At 41.9% G+C, this 27,980-nt stretch overlaps 1 protein-coding gene across 1 annotated transcript in view; it reads left to right on the top strand.

Annotated features, from left to right (window-relative positions):
* FHOD3 (formin homology 2 domain containing 3) overlaps positions 1-27,980 on the top strand; it is a 421,374-nt gene that overhangs the window by 42,352 nt on the left and 351,042 nt on the right. Inside the window, 2 exon segments of the mRNA XM_025038715.1 lie at positions 13,511-13,617; positions 25,930-25,994. Of these exon segments, the coding sequence (XP_024894483.1) occupies positions 13,511-13,617; positions 25,930-25,994 (172 nt within the window).

The raw sequence follows: 27,980 nt of genomic DNA, 5'->3' as shown, positions 1-27,980 counted from the left end.
TCTGGCTTATTTTACTTAGCATGATTATCTCGAGGTCCATCCAGGTTGTTGCAAATGGCAGTATTTCATCTCTTCTTATGGCTAATATTCCATTGTATATATGTACCACAGCTGCTTTAGCCAATCATCTATCATAGGACACTTCGGTAGCTTCTATGTCCTGGCCACTGTGAATAATGCTGCTATGAACATCAGCATGCAAATATCTTTTTGGATATATGTTTTCAAGTCTTTGAGTGATTGCTGGATTATATGGCAGATCAATTCTTAGTTTTTTGAGGAGCCTCCATACTGTTTTCTATGGTGGCTGTGCCAATTTGCAGTCCCTTGTCAATTTTATTTAAGAATTTTGAAGATTTTAAAGAGAATCAGGACTATCATATTTGCATGATTTTTGTAATTAAGTGTTCCATTTTGACCACATAAATTTGGCTATGTGGTTTAGCTGTTTAGGAATATTTTGCACTGCCTCACCTTGGCAGGCCCAGTAAGCGGGAGATGCTTGGGACACAGCATGTGCTCAGTGAATGTTTGCAGAAGGGCAGGATGTGTTGATGTCTAGCAAAATTTTAATTTTTATTGTTTGAAGGGATGAGGAGCTGACAACACTAGACCTAGTTATTTTTAAATAAAAGTTGTTACAGTCTGTGCCTCAGTTGATCACCTTCTACTTGAAACACTCTCCTCCCTCGACTTTAGAGAATAGCCTGCTGATTCTCCTCTGGTCCTTCTAGCAGCTCCTCTTCAGTCTCTTTTTCTTTGGCTCAGTCTCTCAGTGTTGGAATTGCAGAAGGCTTATGTCTGTGCCCTTCTTTCCTCCTCATTCTTTATTCTTCTCTAGTTAAGAAACAGTGTCAGAAGCCAGGCTGTTTTGGTGCAGTTGGTCTTATTCATGGTGATTTTGGACAAGCTGATTGGTTAAGTTAGTTTTCTGTGAGTTTGTGCTCCACAGCTTAGCATTGATTATAAACTGAGAATAATAATAATAATACCTTTCTCATAGCTTGTATGAGGATTAAGTAATTTATATTAATTCATGTCAAGTGAATGTTTTTTAGTAAATGTTTTTTAGCTGTGGAAAGATGTTTCGGCTTTTGCTTCTGGTTATAATGAACTAGCTTGTAGCAGACTAATACTCCTACCCAGAACAACCAGATAAAGTAGACAAAGATCCAAAAAACACATGTTTATTTTAAGTCACCAGAGAGCTCCCAAGGCAACCAGGACTTGGGAGGCCAAGGTCCTGAGAGAAGAGAGACTCATTGAGGTCAGACTCAATGGGTCTGACATTCGAAGTTGCTTTTCACTTTGATGCATTTACCAGTCATCAGTGGTAGGAGCAGGGACTACAAAGGCGAGCAGAAAGTGACTGTGAGGAGGCTGAGAAGTTAAGCAAAGCTATTAGGAGTTTCACAGTGCTGGGGAGAAAAAACAGAGATCAAAGCTCACCAAAGTAGATGGATTTTAATCATAGCCAAGATTTTCCAAAACCAACAAATGATATGCATTTAGTTGGGACTCCTAAAGATTACACTCTAGAAGCAAGGGTTAACTGAGAACAGTTTGCAAAGACTGAAACTCAGTTTTGAGTGAGCTCAATCCATATTTAGATTAAGGTGCTCTACTCCTACAGCTTGCCAGAAGCTAAGGAAAATCCTCTTTGGAGGAAGATATCACCCAGAGCCTTGAAACTTTTTCATAAACAATGAATATATTCAGAAGTACTTGGTATATCCAGAGTTATCAGATATGATCCTTAAAATAATTATGATAAATACATTCAAGAAAATAGTTAAGATGGAGAATCTTAACCAAACAAAAATAGGACTATATAATCTAAAGAAGCAAATGGAAATTGTAAAAATGAAAAATACAAAAGTTAAGAATGAAATAGATGGGTTCGACTGAAGATTAGATATAGATGAAGAGAAAATTAATGATCTGGAATATAGGTCAGGAGAAGATACTAAGACCAATTTATGGAGAACAAAACATGGAAAATGCAGAAAAGAGAATAATAGGCATATGGGACATGGATTTAAAATACATTATTGGAGTCCAAGAATGGGAAAAGAAAGAAAAGGGGGCAGAAGAAATATTTGAAGGGATAATGGTCAAGATTTTCCAAAACCAACAAATGACATCACCCACAAGTTCAAGAAGTGCTATAAATCTCAGGCAAGATAAATGCAAGGGAAACCACACATAAGAAATTTATAGTGCAACTGATGGAAATTCATGACAAAATTTTAAATGCATCCTGTGAAAAATAAATTATTTTCAAAAGAACAACAATAAGGCTGGCAGCTAATGTTTCAACTGAAATGATATAAGCTGGAAGATAGTGGAGTAACAGTTTGTGACTACTCCAAGAAAACTGATAATCTAGAATTCCCTATTCTGCAAATATATCCTTCAAAGCGGAGGTGATATAACACCAAAAGCAAAATGAACAAAAGAAAAAATAGGTAAATTGTACTTTATTAAAATTAAGAACTTTTGTGCTCCAAAGGACACCACTGAGAAAATGAAAAGACAACCCATAGATTGGGAGAATATTTTTGCAGATCATATATCTGATAAAGTACTTGTATCCAGTATATGTAAGGGACTCTTCCAACTCAACAACAAAAAGACAAATAACCCAATTAAAAATGGGCAAAGGTTTAAATAGCTATTCCTCCATAGAAGATATGCAACTGACCAATAAATACATGAAAAAGTGCTCTCAATCATTAGCCATCAGAAAAATGCAAATCAAAATCACAAGATGCCCCTTCACGTTTGTGAGGATAGTTATAATAAAAACAAAACAAAAAATAAGCATGGCAGAGAGATGGAGAAATTGGAACTTCCATGAATCATGGGTAGAATGTAAAATGGTGTAGCCGCTTTGGAAAACAGTCTGGCAGTTTCTTAAAATGTTAAACGTAGAGGTGTCGTGTGACCCAGCTGTTCTACTCCTGGGTACATATACCCAAGAGAAATGAAAATATATGTCTATACAAAACTTGCACACAAATGTTCATAGTAATATTATTCATAATAGCTGGAAAGTAGAAACACCCAAATGTCCATCAAGTGATGAATGGATAAATCAAATGTGGTATGTCCATACAATGGAATATTATTTGGCAATATGGGAATGAAGTAAATGTTATAGCATGAATGAACCTTAAAAACTTTATACTAAATAAAAAAAGCCAGTCACAAAAGACCATATATTGTGTGATTCCATTTATATGAAATGTCTAGAGTAGGCAAATCTGTAGAGACAGAAAGTAGATTAGTGGTTTCTGGAAGCAAAGGGTGGTGTGTTTGAAGGAATGAGGAGTTACTGCTAATAGATTTGTGGTTTCTTTTTGAGGTGATGGAAATGTTCTAAAATTGATTGTGGTAATGGATGCACAAGCTGTTCTAAATGGTGAACTAGATGGTATGTGAATTATATCTCAATAAAGCTGTTACCGAAAAAGTGAAGGTGAAATAAAGATGTTTCTAGAAAATAGGAACTGAGGGAATTTGTTGCTAGCAGACTCTCATGAGGCTGAAGGAAATGATCACAGATAGAAGCACAGAAATGCAAGAAGGAATGATATGCAAGAGACAAGGTGAATATATGAGTAAATTTAAATGAGTATTGACTGCTCCAAACAATACTGTCATGTGGTTCAAAATGTATTTCTCAATATCTGAAAAAATACAAACCCATTTAAGTGGTCTAGTACCCTCAAATTATCTAGGATGTGATACTCATTTATAGTAGGTTCTGCTCAGTCAAGTAGCTATGTGATTAATTGTAGGATAATTTACTAAAAGAATTAATGAAGAATATGTAACTAGGAATAAATAGAATAACAGAAAAGAAATGTGGAAAAATAAAGAATGTTAGATTAAATCAAAAGATGGCAAGAAAGGAGGAAAAAGGAAACTAGAACATATAGATCAAATACTAAACATGTAGATTTGAACCAAAACATCAGGAATTACTTTAGATTAACGGACTTTAATTAAATACGTTTATTAAAAACTAGTTTGTCAGATTGGATTAAAAACTATATTCTACTTACAAGATACACATCTTAAATATATGGACACTAAATGTTGTCAGTAAAAGACTAGAAGATAAAACATACAGCACTAACCAAAAGAAAGTAGTATGGCTGTACTAGTAACAGATGACAAAATCTTCAAGATAAGAAACAATTCAGAGGTCAGGAGGAAATCTCTTAGTGCTAAGTCAATCCACTAGGAAATATAAATAAGTAAATAAATAGATAGATAGATAGATAGATAGATAGAACATTTACAGAATTAAAAGGAAAAATTGAAAAATCACAGGTATAGCAGGAGATTAATACATCTCTCTGTATAACAAGCAGATTAAAAGCAGTAAAAACAGAAAAGATATGAGAATCCCATTTTACAAACCCTGCAGCTGTGGAGTACATATTCTTTCTACTGGGCCATGGAATAAGGTTCAAGAAATTTCAGAGAACTGTAATCATACAGAATTTATTTCCTGGCCATAGCGAAATTAAGCTAGAAATCAGCAATAAAGAAGATACTAGAAAATTCCCAAATATTTGGAAATTATGTTATATATTTTTAAATAACCCATGGGTCAAAGGAGCAATTTCAGTGAAATCTAGAAAATATTTTAGACTGAAGATAATGAAAATATGGCCCTATCAGATCTTGGAGGTTATAGCTAAATATTACTTAGAGGAGTAATAATCTTAATTGAAAAGAGGAAAGACTTAAATTCTTAAGATTTTTAGATGTTAGAAAAACCCAGCATATTAAACACAAAGAATGTAGAAGGTAGGAAATAACAAAAGTAGGTACAGAAATTAATGAGATGGAAAACAAACTTAAAATAGCAGAAAGGCAATGTAATCAAAAGTTGGTTCTTTGCAAAGAATAAATGAATAAAGGACCTCCCTAAACTGTTAGAGAAAACAATGGGAATTAAAAAAGGGATACCAGTACAGATCCTTGAGACACAAAACGTTAGCTACTGCTGTCTTCAGGCATGCCAGTGCACTTGGGGGATTTCAACTGCTGTGTTTTTATTTATGCCCAAACTTTAAAATCTATTTCTCTACTTAATGCCTCCACTTGCTTTAGATATAACATGTAAAAACCCAAAATTCCACTTTTACCCTATCTTTCTGCCCCCAACAGCTTTTTGTCCAATGCTTCCCATGCTTATAAAATGTGCCACTGTTTATTAATGTGCTCAAATAAGAAACTCAAGAGTTTGCCCTCTCTGTTGGGCACCTCCACATTTGACCATTCACCATGTTGTTTTGACTTTTCCTTTCTCTCTTCCTTCTCTTTCTTATCGCTGCCCTGCCATCTCTATTTCCACTGCTTCCATGATTGTCCAAGCCACAGTCAAATCATCCGCAATTTCAGCAGTGGCCTCTTTATTTGTCTCCCCCCTCTCATCCCCACACTGCAAAGCTGGTCCTGCATGCATCTGTTTATAACCATTTCACAGCTTCTTGTTGCCCTAGGATCTAGTCTAAAATCTACAGGATCAGAGGGCTCCCTCTTTGGAGCCCTTGGCCTTCTTTCAGTGCCTCAACGACTCAAATTCCTGTGTCAGAGCTTTTGCATCCATCACACATCAGCTCCCCACTCTCTGCACTCCTGCCCCAGTGAAAACAGGAGCAGGAACAATAAAGGTGACTAACTCGTTGTTCTCCTCACTTCCCTGAACACCACCAGCTGTTTGGTGATCTGTCCTATCCACAGCCCTGCATGCCCTGGGACCTGGCCTGCCATACTCATGGGTGGCTTCTAGGACATGGCACAGTGCCTGGCCCAGAGAAAGAGCACAGAAAATTAGTAATTTGAATGAGTGAATGAATGAATGATAATGAGTCAATAATAATCCTGAATCTTAGTGCTGACACTATTTTTTAACTTGACTAAAGTGAAATAAAATGGGAAAAGGTACCTGTAAACATATGTAAATATAGAGAGAAGTTTAATGCATTTTGGTTATTTATTTAATGATAAAAAGTTCTTTTGAAGAATTCAAATATTTACCAGATTATCACACCCCCTCGGTTTAAGTGCTTAATGGAGAAACCTGGTCTTTGTCTTGTAGAATTTGGCAGAGGCCTCTGCCTTTGTGTGGTGAGCTGTGCAATTTTGTCGACTTAAATAGAAACCTGGGGCTTGATTTGGAAACTGCCTAAATCAACCTCAGGATATCGCTTCTCTCACTGAGGTTGGCGGCCACAAATAATATAACTTATTAAAGTTTTCTGAGAAAGTAAAATACAACTGCTTTTAGACTAAATACATTCATATTATTTCATAACCCACATATGCTGGATCCTCAAAAATAAATATCCTTGTACTTCACTTTAATACATTTCTTAAAGTGCCTGTGATGTATATGTTGTTCCAAAGAGGCTAAATGGGCGCACGGGGATTTAAAATTTTTAATACAATTTGTTGGGGTTAGCCAACAGGACCTGTTTTCTTCTGATGTCATGTAAATTAGTTTCATTTGGTCTTTTTCTTAAGAAAGCCAACCAAGTGTTAACTTGTATTTTTAAAATACGTGAAATTACCTCTTTATATGAAATAAATAATTTTTTATTGTGAAATGTACTGTATACACAAATGAAGGGTGTAGTTTGAAGGATAATGAAATGAATTCCGTGTCCTCACTACCCACTTTAGGAAGGGGCAGAGGGAAGCCATGGCGTGTGCTCTCCACCTCGCCCCTTTGAGGTGGTTGTTATGGGCCTGGAGGCACCATAGCCCACAAAAGCTTGAATGGCCGAGCCAAGGTTTTTTGTAGGTATTGTTTAGAATTGAAAGGAGCTTGTGGCACTGCTTGCTGGAAAGCCCTCTTTCCTAACTTCTTTTGCTTGTCATCTAAGTTCAGTTTCTTCTCTCTGCTGCCTTTAGACGGAGCCACAGCGTTGAAGGAAGCCATGGGCTTCGTGACGCCTAGCAACAGAAGCACCATTTGAGGGGAAATGGGATGTCTCTCTCTTAGAATTGACCCGCCAACATATGCTGACCGATGTTGTCCAGCTCTCAGAGCTGGGATGAGCCTGAAGTGGGGTGCTCAGGGGGCTCGCAGTAAACCCCGCCCTGGAGAGACATGAGGCCCAGGAGTCAGAAATGAGGCTTCATTTCTGAGCCTGGGCAGGGCTGGCTTCATGGGTGTGTGACCAGTGCAGTCAGAAGGGCCCTGCGCTTGCCGCTGTTGTCTTGAAAGTCTTCATACTTTTATCTTTGGATGCGCATGTTGTAAGTGAAGTGTGATGAGATGATGAAACGCACCCTAGGGGCTTGGAGCCACAACTCACCTCTCCTCACCTCCCCAGGAGGGGTTCTCTGCCGACTGCTCCTCTCTTCCCATGTTCCAGGTCTTTCCTCCAGCAACTGCTGCTGTCCTCAGTCCACAGCTGGGCTTGGGCTCCGGGAGGGGCAGGGGCAGTGCCAAGCATGTATGCTCTGTGGTATTTGAGGGCTGGGCATGGTGGTGGCCTTCTTGCCTTGAGTTGGCAGTGTCATGGCATATTCAGAGGGCACCTTGGTGGGATGAGCCTCTCACCCACTACTGACCCAGGCACCGAGCATTTCAAGTATGAAATTGCAATGCTGGCTGGTTGCCTGTCTGCTGTGGGTCTTTCCTCATGGGAAGAGGAGATTGACTTAAAGCAACTACCATAGAGTGTTGCTCACAAGTGGTCTACTGGGCAGTTTTTCTAGTTTGGGCCAGTTTGATCCATCTCTGCTGGGCTCTCTCCTGTGTCTGTCATCAGCTGGTGAGTCACCTGGAGGCTTGATGGTCTAGATTGGCCTCACTCAGTGTGTGGCAGTTGGCAGGCTGTCAGTGGGGGCAGCAGGAACCATCAGGCATCCTGGAGGCTGGCTAACCCGGGCTTCTTCATGTGGTGGCAGAATTCCAAGAGCAGCAAGAGATGACAGCCCCAGGGAGCAAGTATCTTTCAAGTCTCTGCTCTGTCACATTTGCTACCTCGTTGGCCAAAGCATGGCACAGGCCAACCCAGATTCCTGGAGTAGAGAAAGATCCACTTCTTGATGGAGGAAGCTGCAAAATGACATCGCAAGGGCTGTGGATTCAGGGACAGGAGGAGTCAGTTAAATGACATAAGCAAATGACATTTATTTTAGCTTTTCGTTATTTTTTTTTCTTTTCAAACTGAGCATATATCTTCCCACATCTGAACTATTACCAAAATTAGCTTAAAGGATAGTCCTTGTGTATATTTATAGAATGGTTCTATGTAAAATGGTTCTACGTAAACCCTCTTTCAGGGTTACACATAAATTTCATTGCCTAGACCGAGGATGACTGTAGACCTGCTGCCAAAGCCAGGTAATGATTAAACCACCCCAGTGACCTGTCACTTCCCTGGGTTAAAGAAAGAAAAGAATATTTAAATTGAGAGAGGTGATATCAGCCTTGTTTTAGATATTTGGGTTTTTTTTTTTTTTTTCCTTCCAGGATGGTGAGTCTGCTCTTTCTTTTTGCATGCAGTGTCTTCTTTGTAGGATCAGCCAGAAGAACCCTAGAGTGGCCTTGTGCAACCTGTCTGCAAAGAGCGGAGGGCTCTCTTTATGTTTCCAGAGATCGAGGGCCCCATTTTCATGGTGTGCTTTGACTTGGGAGGAGTGAGCGGCGCAAAATTCCAGGATATTTGGAAGGGTCCTTCTTATGGATCTGTGACTGGTTCCCTCCTGAGTACCCCGCCCACACCCCCCCAATCCTGGCCCTGGGTTGATAGTCTGCAACCTGATCCGAAGTCTTCCTGCAGTGCGACTGTCACTGCCCTTACACTGCCCTAATGCTGCACTTTTATAATAGTCTGTAACGTTATCTTCCCACATGGCTCTGGCTTTGTCTTATGTCCTGAAGTGCCCGGCAGTGTCGGGCCACTGGACCTAGAGCCAAGTAAGGAGTGCAGGAGACCTGCTGCCAGGGGATCAGGGTTGACACGAAAATTGTTGGAGTCAGGAAATTCCAGGCCCCTTAAGTCATTCGGGAAGACAGTTGACATGAGAGGCCAAGGGAGGGGATCAGGTTGCTTCTGTGTAAGTAGGAATTGAGGTTCCCGTCAAGAGCTGGTCTGGCAGGGAGGTATCTTCAGTCCTTCGCTCTGGAGGCAAAGTCTGGATATTTCCCTCTGAATCTTTATCATGACCAGATTGGAATGAACCTCCACTCACTGCCTATTCACACTGTTGTGTTCTTTTATAACTGTTACTTAAGTATCCCTGACAAAATTGAAGAATTCGTTTAGTGTACCTAGCAAGTGCTTTGTACAAATGATACCTAAAGCTGACCCCTCTAAAACGTCGGGGGGATTTTACTGTTTCAATTCCAGCAAAGAAGCCTTTTATTTACTCCTCGGCTCATGTGATGGTTTAAATATTAATCTCCTGTGTCTCCAGGGTACCAATGAGGTGGGGCTTGTGTTGTGCAATGGAGCAGGCACTGTGTGTTGATTCGTTTGGTGTCTTCACAGGCAGCCCGTGTCGTTGGGACCTCCTTTATGCACATGTGTCTCTAAGGGCAGCAGTGTCTGACCTTGTCCCCTTCCTGTTGCCCTACTGTGAAGACTCCACACACACTTCGTAAGGGATTAAAGGCACATGTTCATCTTTTCTGTTTTAGTTGAAGGACTCGCTCGTACAAATGGCCCAACCATTAGGCAAGGAGAGCAAAGTCGTGACACAGGCTATGGAAGTCATGGCAGCCTTTCTCCTGAAAGCGGGGCTGGGGCAGTTTTATGGAGGATGCTTGGGTCTTGGGAGGCTGTGGCTGCTAATTATAGAGAAGGAATACAACTGAGGATGAACTTCCATATATTTTGACAGTTGGTCTCAATGGCTTTTTATTCTCCTCTGTGTTCTATTCTTGTGTCATACTTACTTAATAAAATGATCTTTGAGGGAAGGAAGCATTTATGTGTTCCTTGGTGCCCGGCCTGTGCCTGACAAATAATTTTGTTAAAATTGAAATATGGAAATGGTAATAGTTAATGATGCCTTGAATGTGAGGAGAGGAATGTTGAGAACAGGCAGTTCTGCTAAGGTTTTGGGATTCTGGTGTTGGAAGCCTGGGGAGGTTGTGAGGCTTCCTGTTGTGGTTGGGGCTGGCTAGGACCATGTTCAGACAGACACTTGGTGGGCCAGGGTGAGAGCTGAGGAAAACCAGATATTCACCTCAGGCTGCTGGGAATAAAATCAGAAGGTATGTGGTGGAAATGATGTGCAAAATAGCCATGATTGTCAGTAAGGACAGGGCTATATCTGCTGGCTACTAGTAACCCCCACCTCTGCCCTAATTAAGGAGAAGAGCAGAAGGCTTGGTGGGGCGGTGGGGGCTGAAAGCCCAGGACAAGGTCTCTCAGCCTTTCTTCCACTCTCTGCTAGCTCCACTTTTGGTGCCTCAAAGTAATGACGCGGGAGGGCTAGAAGCAGTGCGTGCTAGAGCTCGCCTGGGTGGCTCAAGAGGGCTGATTGATAAATTCCCAGGGATTATGTGAGCCAGTTGTTCAACATAGCCATCAATAAAAATTAAATGACAGAAATGTACAATTAATATTATATTAAAAACAAAGATAATAAGGTACAAACTTTCAGTTATAAAATAAATAAGTCACTGGGATGTAATGCACAGCTCAGGGAATATAGTCAGTAATATCATAATAACTTTGTATGGTTATTAGACTTATCATGGTATGGTTATTAGACTTATCACATTGTATGGTATATAAATGTTGAATTACTATGTTGTACACCTGTGACTAACGTAATAGTGGATGTCAACTATCCTTTTAATTAAAAAAAACAAAGATAATAACTTAAAGAATGTCACTTTCTAATTGTTTTATTACATCATACTGCTATATATGCTTTTGAGGTTTTTTACAATTCTTAGCTTGAAATCGGCCATGGTGGGAGTATTTATACCACAAACACGTGCACATTCTGCCTCTCTCCCCTGCAGAGCAGCACGTCCTCTCCTACTTGGTTCTCTCGTCAGGTCTGAGTGTGGATCACAGTGTCAGAACGACTCAGATGCCCTCGAAGAGAAATAGAAACTTGATCCAAAAGCTGCTTTCTCTGGGCTCATATGTTTCCAGGGGCTGAGGCACAAGAAATTGTTATGGCTTTAAGGGCTTTCATTATCCCCATCTTCTAGTCTGTAGATTAATGTGGGATTAAACATAATTGATTATCAACAGAACAGACCATATAAGCTATATTAGGTAACATGGTCTATAGGAGTTATAAGCTAGACGGGGCTGTAGTGATTCCAGCTCTGCACATGGTCCAGTGTACATGTCAACAGGTCCAATTTCTAATGGAATTTTCTACCTAAGAATGATAAAGTCTGATTTTAGCCCTCAGGAGACCCTTGGCCCAGGAGATGCCTTCTGCAGGAAATCCTTCTTGTCTGTTGCTTCTGACGAGGTATTGTGGGTGCACCTCTGACACCACAGTACTGTGAGTTTGGCCAATTTGATTCCTGGGTTTAAATGCTTTCTCAGATCAGATGATCCATCTGTAGATGCCAGTCAAGAATGCTGAAGCTCACCAGCATGCCTTTAGAGGAACAGTTTATTATTAGAGAAATAAAACAAGTGGATCAAATAGGATTAACCCCATTCACTGATTTAACTACGTGTTTCTTACAAATAATAAAGAACACATTCCTTTAATTCTGTTGAGGATGACCAGAAACATGGCACTGTGGGGTCTCTGCAAGAATCAGCAGCCTCATACATGCTGATTCTAGACAAGATGAGTCTCCATTTCTCTTACTGAGGATAATAAGCAAAGCTTTTCTGTCTAGATAAATGCCTGTTAATCTTCCAACAGTAAGGGAGATTTCAAACAAAACCTCACTTACTGTTGGAAGATTAACAGGCATTTATCTAGATGTTTTAAAGTGGCCACATATTTGCCTCCACTTTCCCCTAGTCTCCTGCCATTTTGGAACAAGAGCCTTAACTCACCGGGTAGATGAATAATAAGAGCCTTCCTACAGCCTGAGAAATTAAGCATGAAGTTATATATTTGGATTTCCTCATTGTGTTAATTTTAATCTTTGGTAAAATCATTTTCCTAGGTTTTAAGTGTATTGATTATTCTAGATGTCATGTTGGCTGCTGTAACAGATAATCTCAAAATCTTCATGATTGCCCCTGCCCGCCCCACAAAGGCTAATGTCTTGCTCTTGTCACTGTCCATGGTGGGTCAGTGGAGGCTGGGGAGCAAAGTGCTCTCCTTCGTGCAGTGATTCAGGAACAGGTGCTCCTTCTCTCTGGAGCTCAGCTGGTTTCTAAACTTTTGGGTCCTCCTCTGGCTCCTCTGCATCTGGCCGCAGGCAAGAGAAGAAAGGTGGACGGTTGGCAGGGGTGTGAAGGCCAACCCTGGTGGAGGCTTTGTCCTATTGGGTTCTGTTGGTTGGTACTCAGTTACATGGCCAAAGCCCAACTGTAAGGTTGGGATAAGTGGTCTGTGCATCCAGGAGGAAAAGGGAAGGGGGTGGACAAACACGTGGCATTGCCTTGGCCACACCAGAACACTCAGATGACATAAGCTGTGTATTGCAAGATTAATGTTTGCTAGCCCTTTGCAGGTCTCAGGCCATAGAGAGGATGCAGAGCAGTGGTCAAGAGCATGATCTTGAATCAAACTGCAGGAATCCAAATCCCAGCTCCATCATTTACCCATGAGACATTGGGCATATAACTTATTCTCTCTCTGTGCATCAGTTTCTTCTTATGTAAAATAGAGATAATAATAGAACTTAATAGGGTTCATATGAGAATCAAATGAAGTAACATATGTAAAATGCTTAGAATTATGCATGGAACATAATTAATAACATATAAGTATTCATTAAATAAATTTCTTGAAAATGAGACTAGTAATGAAGAGATCTATTGTCCTCTGTGGTATGTTGTAATTTGGATATGTTGTCATTCAAATGGGGACTATTTCTTTCAGTTCAATTATAAAAATGTATATTGAGCAACTATTAATTATAATGTGCCAAGGATTACCACAGGATCTGAGTAAGTAGGCTTCTCACTGAATCAAAGGAAATAGCATATTTTCCCCACCAAGTTTGCCTTTTAAAGTCTGTGACTCTTAATCTGCAGTCATTTTGGCATTGTAATCTTGGTTTCCACTCGCCGTAGCCACAGCTTCTCCTGGACCCCTCAGAGTGGAAAGTGGCACTGGACCAGTGCTCAAAGGACTCCTTCCCCTCCCCTGTCCATGTCTCTTGGGTCCCTGTCGATGCCACTCCCTTGATAAGTGTCTCATCTGTCCACTCAGTATTTTCCCAATCTATTCACACGAACATACTACCTCTTCTAGTTATGGTCTGAATTTTGGAATAATGCTTGATTAAAAACCCAAATGACTTCCCCTTACTGAGTCCCTGTCTCAGGAGCAGGCTGGGCTTAACAGGCTCTTTGTCTTGCAGCTCGATGACTGCACGCTACAGCTGTCCCACAATGGCACCTACCTGGACTTGGAAGCCACCCTGGCAGAGCAACGGGATGAGTTAGAAGGCTTCCAGGATGACGTTGGGTAAGAGCCACAGTGGTCCCTGCTGACTGGTCCTGACCTTCCAAGAAACGGGGGTACATTGAGGCCTGAAAGTATTTTGGAGAAATCACCGTAGCTTTGACCTTCTCTGCATTCACATTCAGACAAAAAGAAGGGAGATGCAAATGACTCACCAGCAATAACTATACACCCTTTTGCATTTTGAGTAACTCTTCTTGACAAGGCTACTCAGCGGTAGGAAAATTTCTGGTATAGTTTAATTAAGCATATGGTACTTACGTTCTAAGTTTCCGTTTTTAAGCCAAATATAATTAAATTAATATTTTCCAGATTTTAGTGGATTGACAACTGTTTTAAACATTGTTTTTAATGATAACTTACTGGATATTTAGTTGTCTTGGCAGATGACAGAAATCATTTTATACTGTATCATCTTTTGAACTCATTACTGTGGAAAAAATAATTATTGATTATGTTAATTAACATCAAGTTACTTTTAGCCTACATCTAGAATGGCTTAATATTTCTGATTGCTGAATCTGAATAAAGCAATATACATAAAAAAAATCGAAGATGTGTACAGAAAGTAAAATCTCTATAGGACTATACCCCTACAATCAGCCATTCCTACATTTATTATATCCCTGAAACAGCCTTCTGCCAAAGCCCCTGCTTCCTTTTCTACCCCTCATCTGTCTAGGGCCACGTGTATCTATTATTTTATCATCTTCCTCCTTAGAAAACGTCAGGAACTCCTGTTGCTTTCCAAATAATGCTCAGCTATCCTAATCCGGTGATCAGGAACCTCCCCATAAGTTGTTTTGATGTTATCTTGCTTGAGTTAAAAATATATTACAGCCAGATTAATATTATCTGAGAATGCTGATTTTTCATGAATGGCTCAAACAATGAGGAAAAATGGGAACCTTGTTATTGTGTTTCCTACCTTCTCTGTGGTCTACTGATGACTTCCAGGATTCCCCTGCTTTATCACCTGTCGCAATTTATGGTTCTTTCCCCCTTAATTGTCCTTCTTCTCTGCTGCTACAACTCTATTAGGTCAGAGCTGGACCTCTCTGAATAACAAGTGCCTAGCATCTTCTCAACATGTTATAGACACGTAGTGAATGTTGGTGATCGGTTGAATGGCAGGATCCTAGAATGGATTCCTGAATGTCATGACCATGATCACCAAGGAAACTAGGGTCCTTGGTAGGAACCAATAAGGTTCTCTGAGGGTGCCCTTCCTGTCTCCTGAGAGGTTCCAAGGGCTGCATCAACAGCATGTGTGTGGAAAAAGACCCTGAAACTACCATAGGCTGCACACATGTGAGGGGTATCATTATTAAGTCACATTGGATTCTACTCATAATCATTTCCGATACTAATTTTGAAAATTAATATTATTAGACTGCTAAACTTGGGGAATTTCCGTCGCTATAGTTTTTACTAAGTGTTGACAACAACATCCCTTTATATAAGATGTCAGAATCCAGGCTGGATGACAGTCTGGATGACTTTGTGGCTCATTGATCCAACAGATCTCAGGAATGTTATGAATAGATCATTGTCAAGTTGAAGAATGTCAACTGTGGTGTTATGCTTAAAGACCATGTCCTGTTTGATTTTTTTTCTTTCTTATCGAACCTCGAATGATTGGAGATTGTGGCTTAGAAAAAAAGTGTTTATATTAGACAACAGTATCAAAAGTTAAGAGTTGGCAAGAAAAGAACCTTTATGGAGAACCTGCTATGCCAACCACTGTGCTAGGCACCTTATTCAGTGTATGTTCGTTTAATAGTTCATTCTCTTACCAGTCATGTGGTTGGATTTATTCATCTTCATTTTTCATCTTCATTTTTCATCTTCATTTTTCATCTGAGGGTCAGAAGTTGAATTACATGTACAGGGTGGCAGAGCCTGTGGATGGTGGAGCCAGATTTGAACATAGGTGTGACCAATTCCCAAGTCTGTACAGGAACACCTCATTTTATCGTGCCTTGCTTTATTGTGCTTCACAGATATTTGCCTTTTTTATAAATCGAAGGTAAGGCCCTCCCCCAGCAAAAAGATTATAACTCAGTTTATTGCAAGATTCTCTTTATTGTGGTGTCTGGAACCAAACTCACAATATCTCCCAGATATGCCTGTGCTCCTCCACCATCCCAGGAGCATCTGGGCAAAGGCACTTTAAGGTCCTACTCAGGATACACATTTGTACCTTTGGTGACATAAGATTGGTTAATTCAAGGACATCTTCAGTCCCAGGCTAAAACACTGGCTCTAGTTGAAATAGCACCCAACCACACTGCAAGGTGGCTCCAGGGAAGACACATTTGCTGCCACCATCTGGCTCTGACACTACAGCTTGCACTGTATTGGAAGGTCCTTCTCTGCCGTTTCTGAAGTGCCAGGTACTCTGCTGCAAGGTCACCGGAGTAGATCCTGGGATTACTTTCTTATTTTGTTTCCTTCTGAATCATCTGCTGGCCATGGGTCCACCTGGCAGGTGCAGCCTTGACCACATTTCTATACCTTAACAGCATGGGATGCTGGGGAAATGAATTACTGTGAGAAGGCAAGGCTTATAATATGGGCAATTGCAAACGGGAAGGTAGCCCAAAAGCTGTTGGGTAACTGCATATTTGACAGGTGTGCCCTAAACTCACTCCAGAGTGGGGTTTATGTCTTTGAGATGGTCTTCCTTTGTAGTGATCTACCTCTTGTCCTTTGGAATGCACTTGGGATGACACTCCTCTTTGTCTGGAAGAACATGAAGAAGCCACCTTTACAGATCTCTTGTGAGGAGGCCCCTGTGCCTGGCCGGACTGCAGAAGATATGCCAGGACAGTGCTGTCCTGGCATGGCCAGATTACTTTGGTTATCCTCAGGTCATTTACCACCACTGAGTGCTGGCAGCAAGTGGCAGTTTGCTGGGAGCTGCTGGAAGCAGCCTGCGGGCCGAGCCCTCCTACACAGATAGCAGGTGTCTGGGCACATTAGCAGTGTCACTTGCACTGAGCATCCCTCTGAGTTCCTCTCTTGGAACTGTGGCATTTGTCAAAGTCTGTGTGCTTGAGAACCTGTGTCTCTCATGAATGGAAAGTTAAAATGTAATTTCTTCCTAGTTAAGAATTGCGCTTGTAAGGCACGAAAAGGTCAAATGAAATATCATTTTTCTCTTGATTTTTTTGTGTAAATTATAGCAAAATATCTGCAAATATTCTGACCATCTAATGAAGGCATGTGGCAAGCTATGTGAGAATAGTAGTGTTTTTCGTGCAGTGTGTTCTGAGTAAATTTTCCTAGCTGGAGGAGTTTGTTTCTTTGTTCTTGTCCATTACCCTACTCTTTTATGCCAGGACTAAAAATTAACTCACTCCTTGTTTAGAATTATCACTCAAGCTATAGCTAATCAGAGAGGAGGAAAAAGACCTTCAAAAGCGGAAGGACAAAGCAATGGCTAGCACAATGGAGCCATGTCTGTTCACTACCTTTCAAGGCCTGGGAAATTAGCAGCAGAAACAGAAACCCCATAGCCTTTGGATTATTATTCCTGACCCTGCCATCGTGTGACCTTGGGCAAGCCACTTTACCTCTCATAGTTTATAAAATTTATGTATAAAATAAGGACAATATTAGCCAATCCCATTTCACTACCTGAATCAGCTGGAATTCCAGCGGGGTCTCTGGCATCCAAGGAGAGCATAATGGAGAGCAGTGTAGCTTCTTAGTGGTTAGGGACCTGGGCTTTGCAGTTAGTCTCATGGCTGTGTGACCATGGGGATGTTACTTCACCTCTTTGAACCTTAGTTTCCTTGTAAGTGGGGATAAGATAATCATAATACTGCCTCCTTGGGTCGTTGTAAGGTAAAATATGATTATGTATCTAAAACATTAAGCTAGCTTCCGGCACATAATACATACTCAAAACGAGTAGCCCTTACTATAATTACAGTCAGAATTTGAGAAGACGATACACTGAAATGAAAATCACTGAATTTTTTAGAACTAGAGTGGTCTATGCAAGTCAAGCCCTCTGAGATCAGCTTTTTTTTTAGCTAAGAAAATCAAGGCCGGAGCCTTGCCCATGGGGCAGAACTGGGCCAGAGGCCCTCACCTTTTTGGCTCTGTACCTCCACTTCCTCTGAAAAGTAAACCAGTGCCAGCTGAGGTCCATAGGGAGCTGTCACAGAGAAGGAGGGTTTCAAGGTTAGCCCTGAAGGGGAGGTGGAGAGGGCCATAGGTGGGACCATGGCCAGAGCTAAGGGCCTGAGAAACACGGTACTTTACGATGTCGGGCGGCCCACGGCGGTGGTTGGACATAGTGTAAGCAACCCCAGGTGCTCCTGTGAGTAACTCAGGGCTCTTACTTTTCCTCAGCTTGACCCCAGAGGGTCAGCCCTGAAGACAACGCTGCTTCTGTCTCAGTTTCCTCATCTGCCACAAGGGCTGGTAAATACTCATTCCACTCCCACCCCGCTTCTATCCCACAGGGTTGCGTGTGGGTGGGAAAGTCAGATGAAATCCTGCGAAGTGTGGGTGGGGCAGAGCCTGGCAGTGTGAGGCTTGAGGCACAGAACGAAGGATGTGAGGTCAGGCAGGGGTGGGAAGAGCTGTAAGGAAACCCGTCTACAGGGCCTGCTTTGCAGTGGACATACTTCGAGGGATAAAAGTTTGCGGGAAGCTTTGGTTGGACTCTTAGAAACCTAACTTCTCAGCCTACAGCTCATGAGCCCCAAGGATCCATATGTGTGAGTCCATGAACCCCTGAGGTTTCTGCAGTTTGTGGGTGTGCAGGGTTTTTGGGGTGGAGAGGGGTTTCAACAGTCTTTCATTAGATTCCCCAAAAGTTCTTCACATCCCAAAATGTCAAGTGTGAGGGGAGAAGGTTTTCCCTTCTCACTGAAACAAAAGTTAACCTCATCCATTCACATCTTTGTCTGGTTTTCTCTGCATCTAGACCTGGTAGAATGGAAAATCACCTAAAATACATTTTGAATCTAAATCTAAAAACCTAAGGAACCTGAAAAACCAAACCAAACAACTCCCCTCCCCCGACAAGTTATAAGAGAGAATCTTGTTGGGATGAGGGTGGGAAGCAATGAAGAGTTTCCCCGTCTTTTCCTCTTAAGCGATTATCTTCAGCTGGCAGTGCAGGTGTATTGTCTGAGGCTCTTCTGGCAAGTCAGTGAAGGTACTAAGGGCCTCCTGTCAGTGCTATTCAAGGCTCAAGGTACAGACCACGAAGCCCTGAACCCTGGTCATGGTTGGGGAGAAAACTGGCCCTTTTAAACACAAGGTGCTGTCAGGGCGAATTCAGTACTGAGCTGAGCAGGGATCCCAGGGTCTCCTGCAGACCAGCTCTGAGCCAGTGCTGGGCCAGCTGGCTCTGAATATCTTGGGAGAAAGCTGTTTAAAAATTCTGGTTTCTAGGTACCTGCTTTAGGAGGTTCAGCATGGGTCTGAGAATCTCACCTTTTAAAAAGCTCTCCAGGTTGTTGGATGCTTGGTCAGGAACCTTCAGCATAGATTCTCAATCTAGGAGAATATTGTAGCCCCCTGAGGAACTTTGAAAACTACCCTCACATGCCAGCCCCAGACCAGTGAAATCAGACCTTAGAGGTGGGCCTGGGCTATTTAAGGCCTCCATAGGGTTATTCCACTACGGGAGGGAGATGGTTCCTACAAGTGCTGTAGTGAGTCAGACAAGAGAGAACAAACTCTTGTGCTGAGTGGACAGTGGCATTTGAAAGACCCTAAATACTTTCAAACTCCAGATTGTACAATGGGACAAAGATGGCAGCAGGTAGGAGTGGGGGAGCCCAGGTAGGCACTGGGGCTTTACAGCATGGTTTGGAGTCAGAAGAGAACTGACCTGTAAAGAGAGCCGTCACGGAACTCCTCAAGTAAGGGGGACGGTGGGCTGAGTGGATGGAACTTTGAGCAGGGAGACTGCGGGCAGGTGTGGCCCACTGTGGAGGGGAGAGGGTCTGACCCTGGTGGCGAAGGTAGGCGGTTGAATTGGGGCTCGCTCCAGTGGGAGAGGGAGAGGGAGCTGTGACTCTGAAGAGGTACTGGTTGGGTAGAGGGAAATGAGAAAATAAAATGGACAATGAAATCAGATGGATAGTGTACAGATGGTGGACGGCTTAAAGAAGTGGTGAGGTTATGGAGCGGGGGCAATTTGGAGTGGGAAGAAGAGGTTTATACATGATAGACTGAGGTTAGGTCAAGCCACTTGCAAAGTAGGAGTTGGCCAGGTGAGAAATACTGGCTCGGGACCTTGGCGAGAAGCATCAAGGACCAGAGAGACTGGGGGTGAGCCCTTGGAGGAAGTTGTAACTCTAAAACTTTTCTAAAAAACAAAGTTTACCTTAAAAAAGTGGATGATTACAAGATACTCTTAGGAACCCAGGCTTATTTTATCTTTCTGCTCTGCCATCCTTAGGGTGTGGCTTTCATCTTCCATGCTTCGTCATAGGTACAGTATGACTGCTCTCCCTCTAGCATCATATGAAGGCGAGGAGGCATGCATTGGTTCGGGTACATCTTCTCTGTGGTAACCAAGAGATTCCAAAATATTTCAGTTTAAAGAAGATAGAAGTTTATATCTTTCTTGTGTGAGAGTTCATATGTGTGCATTCTTCTTGGGACTTGTAGAACTACACTATCCTCAAAATGAGGATTCCGTCTATGTTGAGAGTTGTTTTGGTTTTTCCTTTCTCATTGGCTTCCCAGCCACCAGGAAGAAGGAAATGAACAGAGGGAGTGCATGTCCATTCCTTGCGCCCATAGCTTTCACTCATGTGCCATTGGCTGGAACTTAGGTTCACACCACGATTCCGGGCCTGTGTCCAGTTAACCCTCTACCTCTGTTACTGCGGGTATACAGTAACAGGTCCCTGCCTGATACAGGAAGGGTGAAATCAAATGTTGGTGCCACAGGATTGGTGTCTTCTAAAGAGCTGGTCCAGAATCTCCACCTACAACTTTCACATGGCCACCTGTTGGGGCTAAGGAGACTAAAGAATTCTGTTTTCTGTGGGTACATTATCACCCCAGACAAAACTGAGTTCTCTTTACAAGACAAAATGGGAAAGTGGGTATCGAGTAGGTAACCAGTGGTGTCTGCCTCAGCACAGAGAGAGAAAATTTCAAAGAAAAGGCAGTTGAGAACACCATTGCCACAGAGAAATCAAGTTGTGAGAGCACCAAGGCAAGGTCAGGGGGGTAGTAAGAAGGAGATTTAGGGTGTTCTTGGGGAGAGAGGAAGCAGAAAAATAATAAAGTGGGCAGACAGAGATAGGTCAAGGAGAGAATGGGGCTGAGAAGGAGAGGCAGTAGGATTCGCTGGAGCTGGGAGTTGAGAATGGTTTGAACAAAAGCTTTTTTCTCATTAGGGGACACCTGAGGGTGAAAGTCTAAAACTATCAAACTCTTAGAAGAAGATAAGAATAAGTCTTTGTTTCTTAGATATGACACCAAAAGCATAGTACTACTACAGACAAGGAAGCTAAAGCTCAGAGAGGCTAAGTAACTCATCTAAAATCACAGAGCTGACTTCAAAGTCTGTGCTTTTTGTCTCTAATATTTACTAGGGGAGACTAGAATGTATCTGGAGATGAATGTAGTGGCAACTGGCTCTCTTGAACTTGGAACTTCTGAGTAAATTAATCTTAGCTAGTACTATTTTTTCACTTGCTGATGACTGGTTCAAATCCTTCTTCATCTCTTTATCCCTCAGGCAGAGCACTGGCTGAGTCTCACAGCTCTAGAAGCTTACTAGAAGGAAGATTATTCCTGAGGCAGCTGTTCAGGGGCTTCTAGCTTCTGATGCATATGTTTTCTACTCTTGATTGAAATCATAGTTTAGTTCTAGTTTGAGTGGAGGAATATTTGCAGGCATTGATTCTGCTGTTGGTTGTAAGAAAAAGCCATCGAGCTTTGAACTCTGTACCACTCAATAAATTATTGTATGCATTTGTTCTTACAGTCACAAACAGACTTTATATGTTATTCTTGTAAAAATATTCTCTCGTGAGACAGAAAGAACTGAAACACACGGGTTTCTGTGAGACTTACTTGGTTAAACCAGATTTCCTTCCCCGCCAAGGCCATTGATATTATTGCTGGAGAAACTTGAGTATTCTGAGAAACCAGGACGTTTTGGAAAGTTTCTTCAGTGGCAGTACCACCATGTCCCTGGCATGCATGCCTTGGTTGGAGTATCCTTGAATCGAGTGTCTATTTTAGATAGTTCTCTTGTCACTCGGGTAGCACTGGCCTTGAATGTGGACACCCGATTGGCTGTGGCTAGTGTTCAAAGCCGGTGATGTTTCTCCAGCAGTGGCTGTGCTGATAGGGATGGAATCTGAGCCTCCCTGGGGAGTCCCAGGTCAAAGCAAACTGTTTCCCCCTTCTGAGTCACCCTACTGCCAACAGGTGGATTTGGGAGAAGTGGCAGCTATGAAACTGTTAAAGTATGTCAATAATAGGGGGAAAAGGATCACTAAAGTGCCTACACTGAATCCACGTTGACAGCCTCTCACTGATTTCATTTTTGGAACATGGATGCTCCATGAAGGCAGATACCAAAGTTTGTGTTAGGATTCTCCAGAGAAATAGAACCAATGAGATATCTGTCTATCCATCTAGTCTAATATATCTAATCTATTTAATCCATCTGGTCTATCTAGAGAGAGATATTTCAAGTAATCAGCTTACTCCATTGTGGGAACCGGCAAATCTGAACTCTATAGAGTGGGCCAGCAGGCTGGAAATTCAGGTAAGAATTGATGTCCAATATCCGCAGGGCAGGCAGGATTTCTGTGTTGCTATTTTGAGGCAGAATGTACTTTGTGCACCTCATATAGCATACACTAGGCACCAGCGAAAGTGTGTAGAATGAGGGAATGAATGAAGGAACAGCCGTCTGGGAGGCACTGTGGGGAGGTGACAGGAGCATAGCATAGGTTCTGGGTCAGACTACCTGGGTTGAGTCTGATTTCTGTCACTTTCTACCTATGTGACTTCAGCTTTGTTGCTTAACCTTTCTGGGCTTCAATTCCATCATTTTAAAAATGGCAATAATGTTACCTATGTTATAGGCAGTTTATAGAAATCAAAACTGTATAAAACACTTAGAACTTTGTCGGGCACATGATAAGCATTCCGTAAATGTTAACAACTATTATGATTATTATTTTCTGAACCCAAACTGACATAATATCACACTGGCAGCAGGGGAAAGTATACCCATGATTATTTAATTTTCCTCTGAAATTTTAGCATGAAATAGAAAACAAGGGCATATTTACTACAAACGTGGGCATAAAATGATTATTTTAAAACAGATGATATGATTATTTCCCTAAAGGAAGCCAAAATCAGCCAAAAGATTTTTAGAGTCAAAAATAGCAGTGAGATGGCCATATATAAAAGAAATACATAAAAACAACCTTTTCCCAATATGTCAGCATTAACCAATTAGGAAATATAGTGGTGGAGGGAGGGAAGTTATCAAATTTAAAGGGACCTTATGATGGATGTCTTCTGTACATTGATATTAGATATATATAAATAAAACATTGAGCTTCCTGTAATTCTTCTTGAATTCTTAGGATAAACCTTATTTAGTCCTGTTGTATTATTTTCATAATTTAGTTTGCCAATATTTTCTTAGATATTTGCATCTTAACTTTTTATGTGTCCTCTGTTAGATTTTAGAACCGAGGTTAAACAATGTCTCTAAAAAAGCAGAGACACTTTGTCTCCTTTGTAAGCCCTGGAGAATATTCTATCGTGAGGCAATTGTACTGCAAAGGGCAGGATGGTGCTGGTGACTGTGAAGTCAGACACTCCCCCAGCCATCTGACTTTACGTAGGTTACGTCATTCCTACAAGCTTTGCTTTCCTCGTCTGTAAAATGGGCACAACAAAGGTACCCACATCAAAGTTTGGAGGAAGCAGGGATGGAGGAAGAGGGTTGGAGATGAAGGACACCTTCTATGGACCTGGCTGCCCTCGCCACCACTTGTCTCCACCTTTGCCACCTCCCTCCTTTGCCAACAACCTCTAGGATCTGGGGCCTCATCCAGTCAAGAGGCTTCCACAGCCCTCGACTCCACACAGGTAACTCCACAGGGAGAACTTCTGCAAAGATTTCTCCCATCGTAGGATTTTGTGTATAGGGGTAGGGAAGGCCGGAGGTAGAATACTGAAGCAGAGGAATTATGCATGATAAAACTTCTTAAGGTCTTTTTTGTTCTGTGGTCTCATAAATTCCCTTAGGGTTTAGCTTAACCAATGCAGTTGCCTGGTTTCTCAATGCATAAGCACAGAAAACAATGGCACCTCCAGAATAGAGGGTCTGCCATGGCCTCCTTGGAAGGACTGGCCTAGTTTTCGTGCAGTTGCCTGGAATCCCAGAACGACCGCCCTACACACGCACTATGGGACTGGAGAATTCTGTGGGAAAACTTAAGTACTTCCTCGAAGTGCAACTTTGCCGTTGTTTGAAGATAAAAGTAGGGGCCCCTTTGAACATCTCCAGAACTTGAGGTATTCTAAAAATATTTTCCCTGGCCATCCCATGCTTCCCTACTCCAGGCATCTAATGCATGTACTTTGCCTACCATTCATTTGGTATTTATTATTGACTCATAACCACTGATAACAGGAGTTGCAGGCAATGCTCCATCCAGCGTTGAGGACTTCAGGTTTGCTCCTTCTCATAGTTAAAATCTGGCCACTGCCAGAGGTTCTGCAGTTTCTGCTCCCAGCTCTGGGGGAGGCTACGCACCTGAGGGTGGCTGCCCCCCACCCCAGGACTCCTTTCCTGGCAGTTCACACAGGCCATTCAATACTTGAGTCCAGTGCACCTAAATGAAACTGAAACTTTCTGCCTAGTATGATCACAAGAATTGAGTGTTAATATCAGAATTGTTGACAGAGAAGATTTTATTGTGTGTGTGTAAGAGAGAAAACTTCGAAGAAGTCTGTGTTTATAGGAATCTCAAACTTGTCTTCTGAAGATCGATCAAGTGTTGTGTATTTGTTGTAAACTCAAGACTAGTGCTTTGCACATAGTCAATGTAAAGTAATCAAAGAAACAAAAAGGAGGGTCTCGGGATTTGAAGCAACTGAATGCAGGTTCTCTACCTATAAGCAGCTGCCGAACTGGAGGCTACTGCAAGCTTTTGTAGAACTATGCATCTGGTTTTCCTTTCTCCATTAAAAGAAAAAAACCCCACAAAACATCCCATTTTCAAACCATACTTTCCCTTTTTATCTGGTCTCAAGAATAAAAAATATAATTGTTTCACTGATTACGATGAATTCATAATCACAGTGTTAACAGTGTGCCCTGGTGAGATATATGTTCTCTTCCCCTCCAGGAAGCAGGAAAGCACTGCCAGGCTCTGTTATAAATAAGGCCCTGATGGGCAGAGATGGGTGGCCAGAAAAATGATGGCTGGCCACTGAGAGGCCCAGCGGGTTACCTGCTGCCATGCTGGTTGCTGGCACATTTTACCTTTGTCTACTGGTTTCTCCCTTTCTCCAAATATCAAAGCCTTTATTACCCCCAGGTAACCAGGACTCATGTTTTTTCCCCATTTATCATCTTCTCTGTCAACTGCTCTATGCTTTAGTCCTTCTTTGCATAAAGTGGGATGAGCCCTAGTAGGAACAGAACTGGGGAGAAAGCCATCTTCTTTTCTTCCTCATAAGAAATGAAGTGAGAAGGAAGTAAAGGTAGTAAATAGAAAGTGAAGTGAGGCAAGGTGTGGTGTAAATTGGTATTCCTAGTAACAAGTAGCCTATAAGTTCTTTGGCGGACTTCCATCTTCCCGTTAAAGATAAATGCCCTGCAGTGTTGGATCAATGTACATAGCAAAGCAGCTCTTTCTGATTCCCCCCACTATGTGTGCCCTTCTCCTATATCCAGAAAAATGTAAAAATAGCCATGGGAATGATCAAGCAGATTTGTGTTGTTACATTCCAGGGATTTCACTTTATGGGCACAGATTTAAAAATTTTCCCAACATGGTCAAGCATGAGCACATGCAAACTCTGTAGATGGAATGGGTTGACTGGGTTTGGCAATAAAATGCGAGTGTCAATCCAACAGAATCAAACTTTATTTTATTTTCCATAAAGCCCTGTAACGTCACATTATTTCAGGGTAGATTCTGGTTCTGTTTAGGTCTCTGTCTAGCCTCTTTCAGGTGGGTGTGTCAGAACCTTCAAGCTGATTAACAGTGTCTAGGCATCTTCTCACTGACTCTTCTGATGCCCATGCATGTTTGTCTCCTGTTTTCTCTCCATTAGGCGGGGTAAGAAGCACAGCATCATCTTAAGGACACAGCTGTCTGTGAGGGTCCATGCCTGCATCGGTGAGTGACATCTGCACGGAGTGCTTGCCATCTGCCCTCAGTGATTAAATAAGGATGAGAAATGCCACTCATGGGAATAGTGCTCACTATTACGCTATCTACTTAGGTTAACCCTTACCACTGGATCGTTAAGAGTGTTTTTGAAGCAGTTTCTAGCAATTGTTTTTGAAGCCCTGTTTTACCTAACTTCCTTTGTTGTTTGTTTACTGAATAGAGCTGGAGGTAAGACAGATTTCTGATGAGGTTCTTTTTGGCAATGCTAGGAGGGATGAGGTTCTTCTGGGGGCTGTGCCAATGTGAATCTCCAGCCGTCGAAGTGACCTCCATGTGCTTCCTGGTAGCTCTTCAAAGCTCCCTGGGGGGAAGTGGGGCCTGAAGCTCTGGTTCTGGTCAGGCGATATCTCAGGTCAGTGCCGATTCAGAATGGCTTGCCTGCCATCACTCAGGCATCCCACTGGGGCCCTTCCTGCAGCCACTGATTTTTCCTGGACCCACTCGTTTCCGTACCTATACACTTGGGTTGAATGGCAATGAAAGCAATTATTTATGCTAAGTTGACAATCTCTATGTGGGGCGTTTCTAAAACTGGCTTGGTGTCCTCCTGGCATTGGGCCACATTGAGGCAGGTATATAATATAAGAATAAAAAAGGAACTAAATTTTTATTTTATGCATTGAAGTTTTTCATATCTGAATAATTTTTCTTTTACTTAATATACATCGTGGTCTTAATTCAGGTCTCTAATTAGGAGAGCATAAGTCATCCTGTTGAGGTCCCATCTGCACCTGGAGTGTGGTGTGCATGGGTGGAATGGAAGGAATGATTTCTGGTCCTTCCTCCTTCCTTCATCCCTGCTGGAGACCCAGGGATGGGGCTGAGGGAGCAGTCGGACATAGAGGGAAATTTTACTTAGTTTGGTGTTAAGTGTGGTGAGGCTGCAAGTGTCTTGAGTGACAACCTTTGTCTGACTCTGTGGCCAGTGAATAGTTGTGTAGCAGACTCATAAACCTCAGGGGTTGGAGGGTCAAGGTGTCAGGAGGGTTTGTAATCTTGCTGGAAACAAAATAAGATCTGTAGGAACTTCAGTCAGAGTTGACCATTTGCTTCTCAACTATCTGTAGCACTGAGTGACCATATGACATGTATGGTTACTTGATTGTATTTAATCAGTTTTTTTAATTTCCCAGTTATTTCATATGTATAAATCACGTCTACTTGAAGAAAAGGCCTGTGACCTGTTTTGGATAAACTCTTCCCAGTCTTGGATCTAGAACAAATTCAGGCACATAATTTGTGCTAAATACTGTTGAAGTTCAATACTGGTTGAAATATATAGCTCATAACCGTAGAGATTTGGGATAGGATTATGAGTTGGTATTTCCCCAGAATAGTAAGGCAGTGGAAAGCAGATTTACACTAAAATGGGCTAGATCAAAATCCTAATGAGCTAACTAACTCCTTTTAAGAAAATTCATTCTTTTGCAATATGTGCTTAAATATTCAGCATAGGAGTTTTTCTAATTAACTACGTTGTTATTGACTCACTGCATTAATTAATGTTTTCTGTCATCCCACGTAATCCGCGTAAAACCATATCTTATCCCCATGGCACACTGAGCAACTCCAGCCTGTCCAGCCCACTCTCTCCCAGAGCACGCATGACTTCCTGCTCGAGGTGGTGAACTGGGTACTTACAGGATCAGTGTGTTTGTTCCCAAACCTCCTTATACCAATTGCGCTTGTTATTGGAATTTTGTCATTTAATAAAATGGTACATGAATATTTTATAACCAGTTTAAATGTGAGTATAAAAAGTCACTGCTTTGAAAATTCATTGACTATTTTGGAAAAGATTCAAAATTAGTACAGTAGCCTTTCCATTAACATAAGTGGGTTGTGACAACTATAAAAGGTGGGGACATGTAAAGTATAGAAGGACTCTAGTCTTTACAAGGATCTTCATTCTTGCTTGACTTTAAAGAAATT

This window comes from Pteropus alecto, unplaced genomic scaffold (genome assembly GCF_000325575.1).
Source record: "Pteropus alecto unplaced genomic scaffold, ASM32557v1 scaffold146, whole genome shotgun sequence".
NCBI classification, from domain to species: Eukaryota; Metazoa; Chordata; class Mammalia; order Chiroptera; family Pteropodidae; genus Pteropus; species Pteropus alecto.
This window is presented reverse-complemented; position numbering and strand designations above follow the sequence as displayed.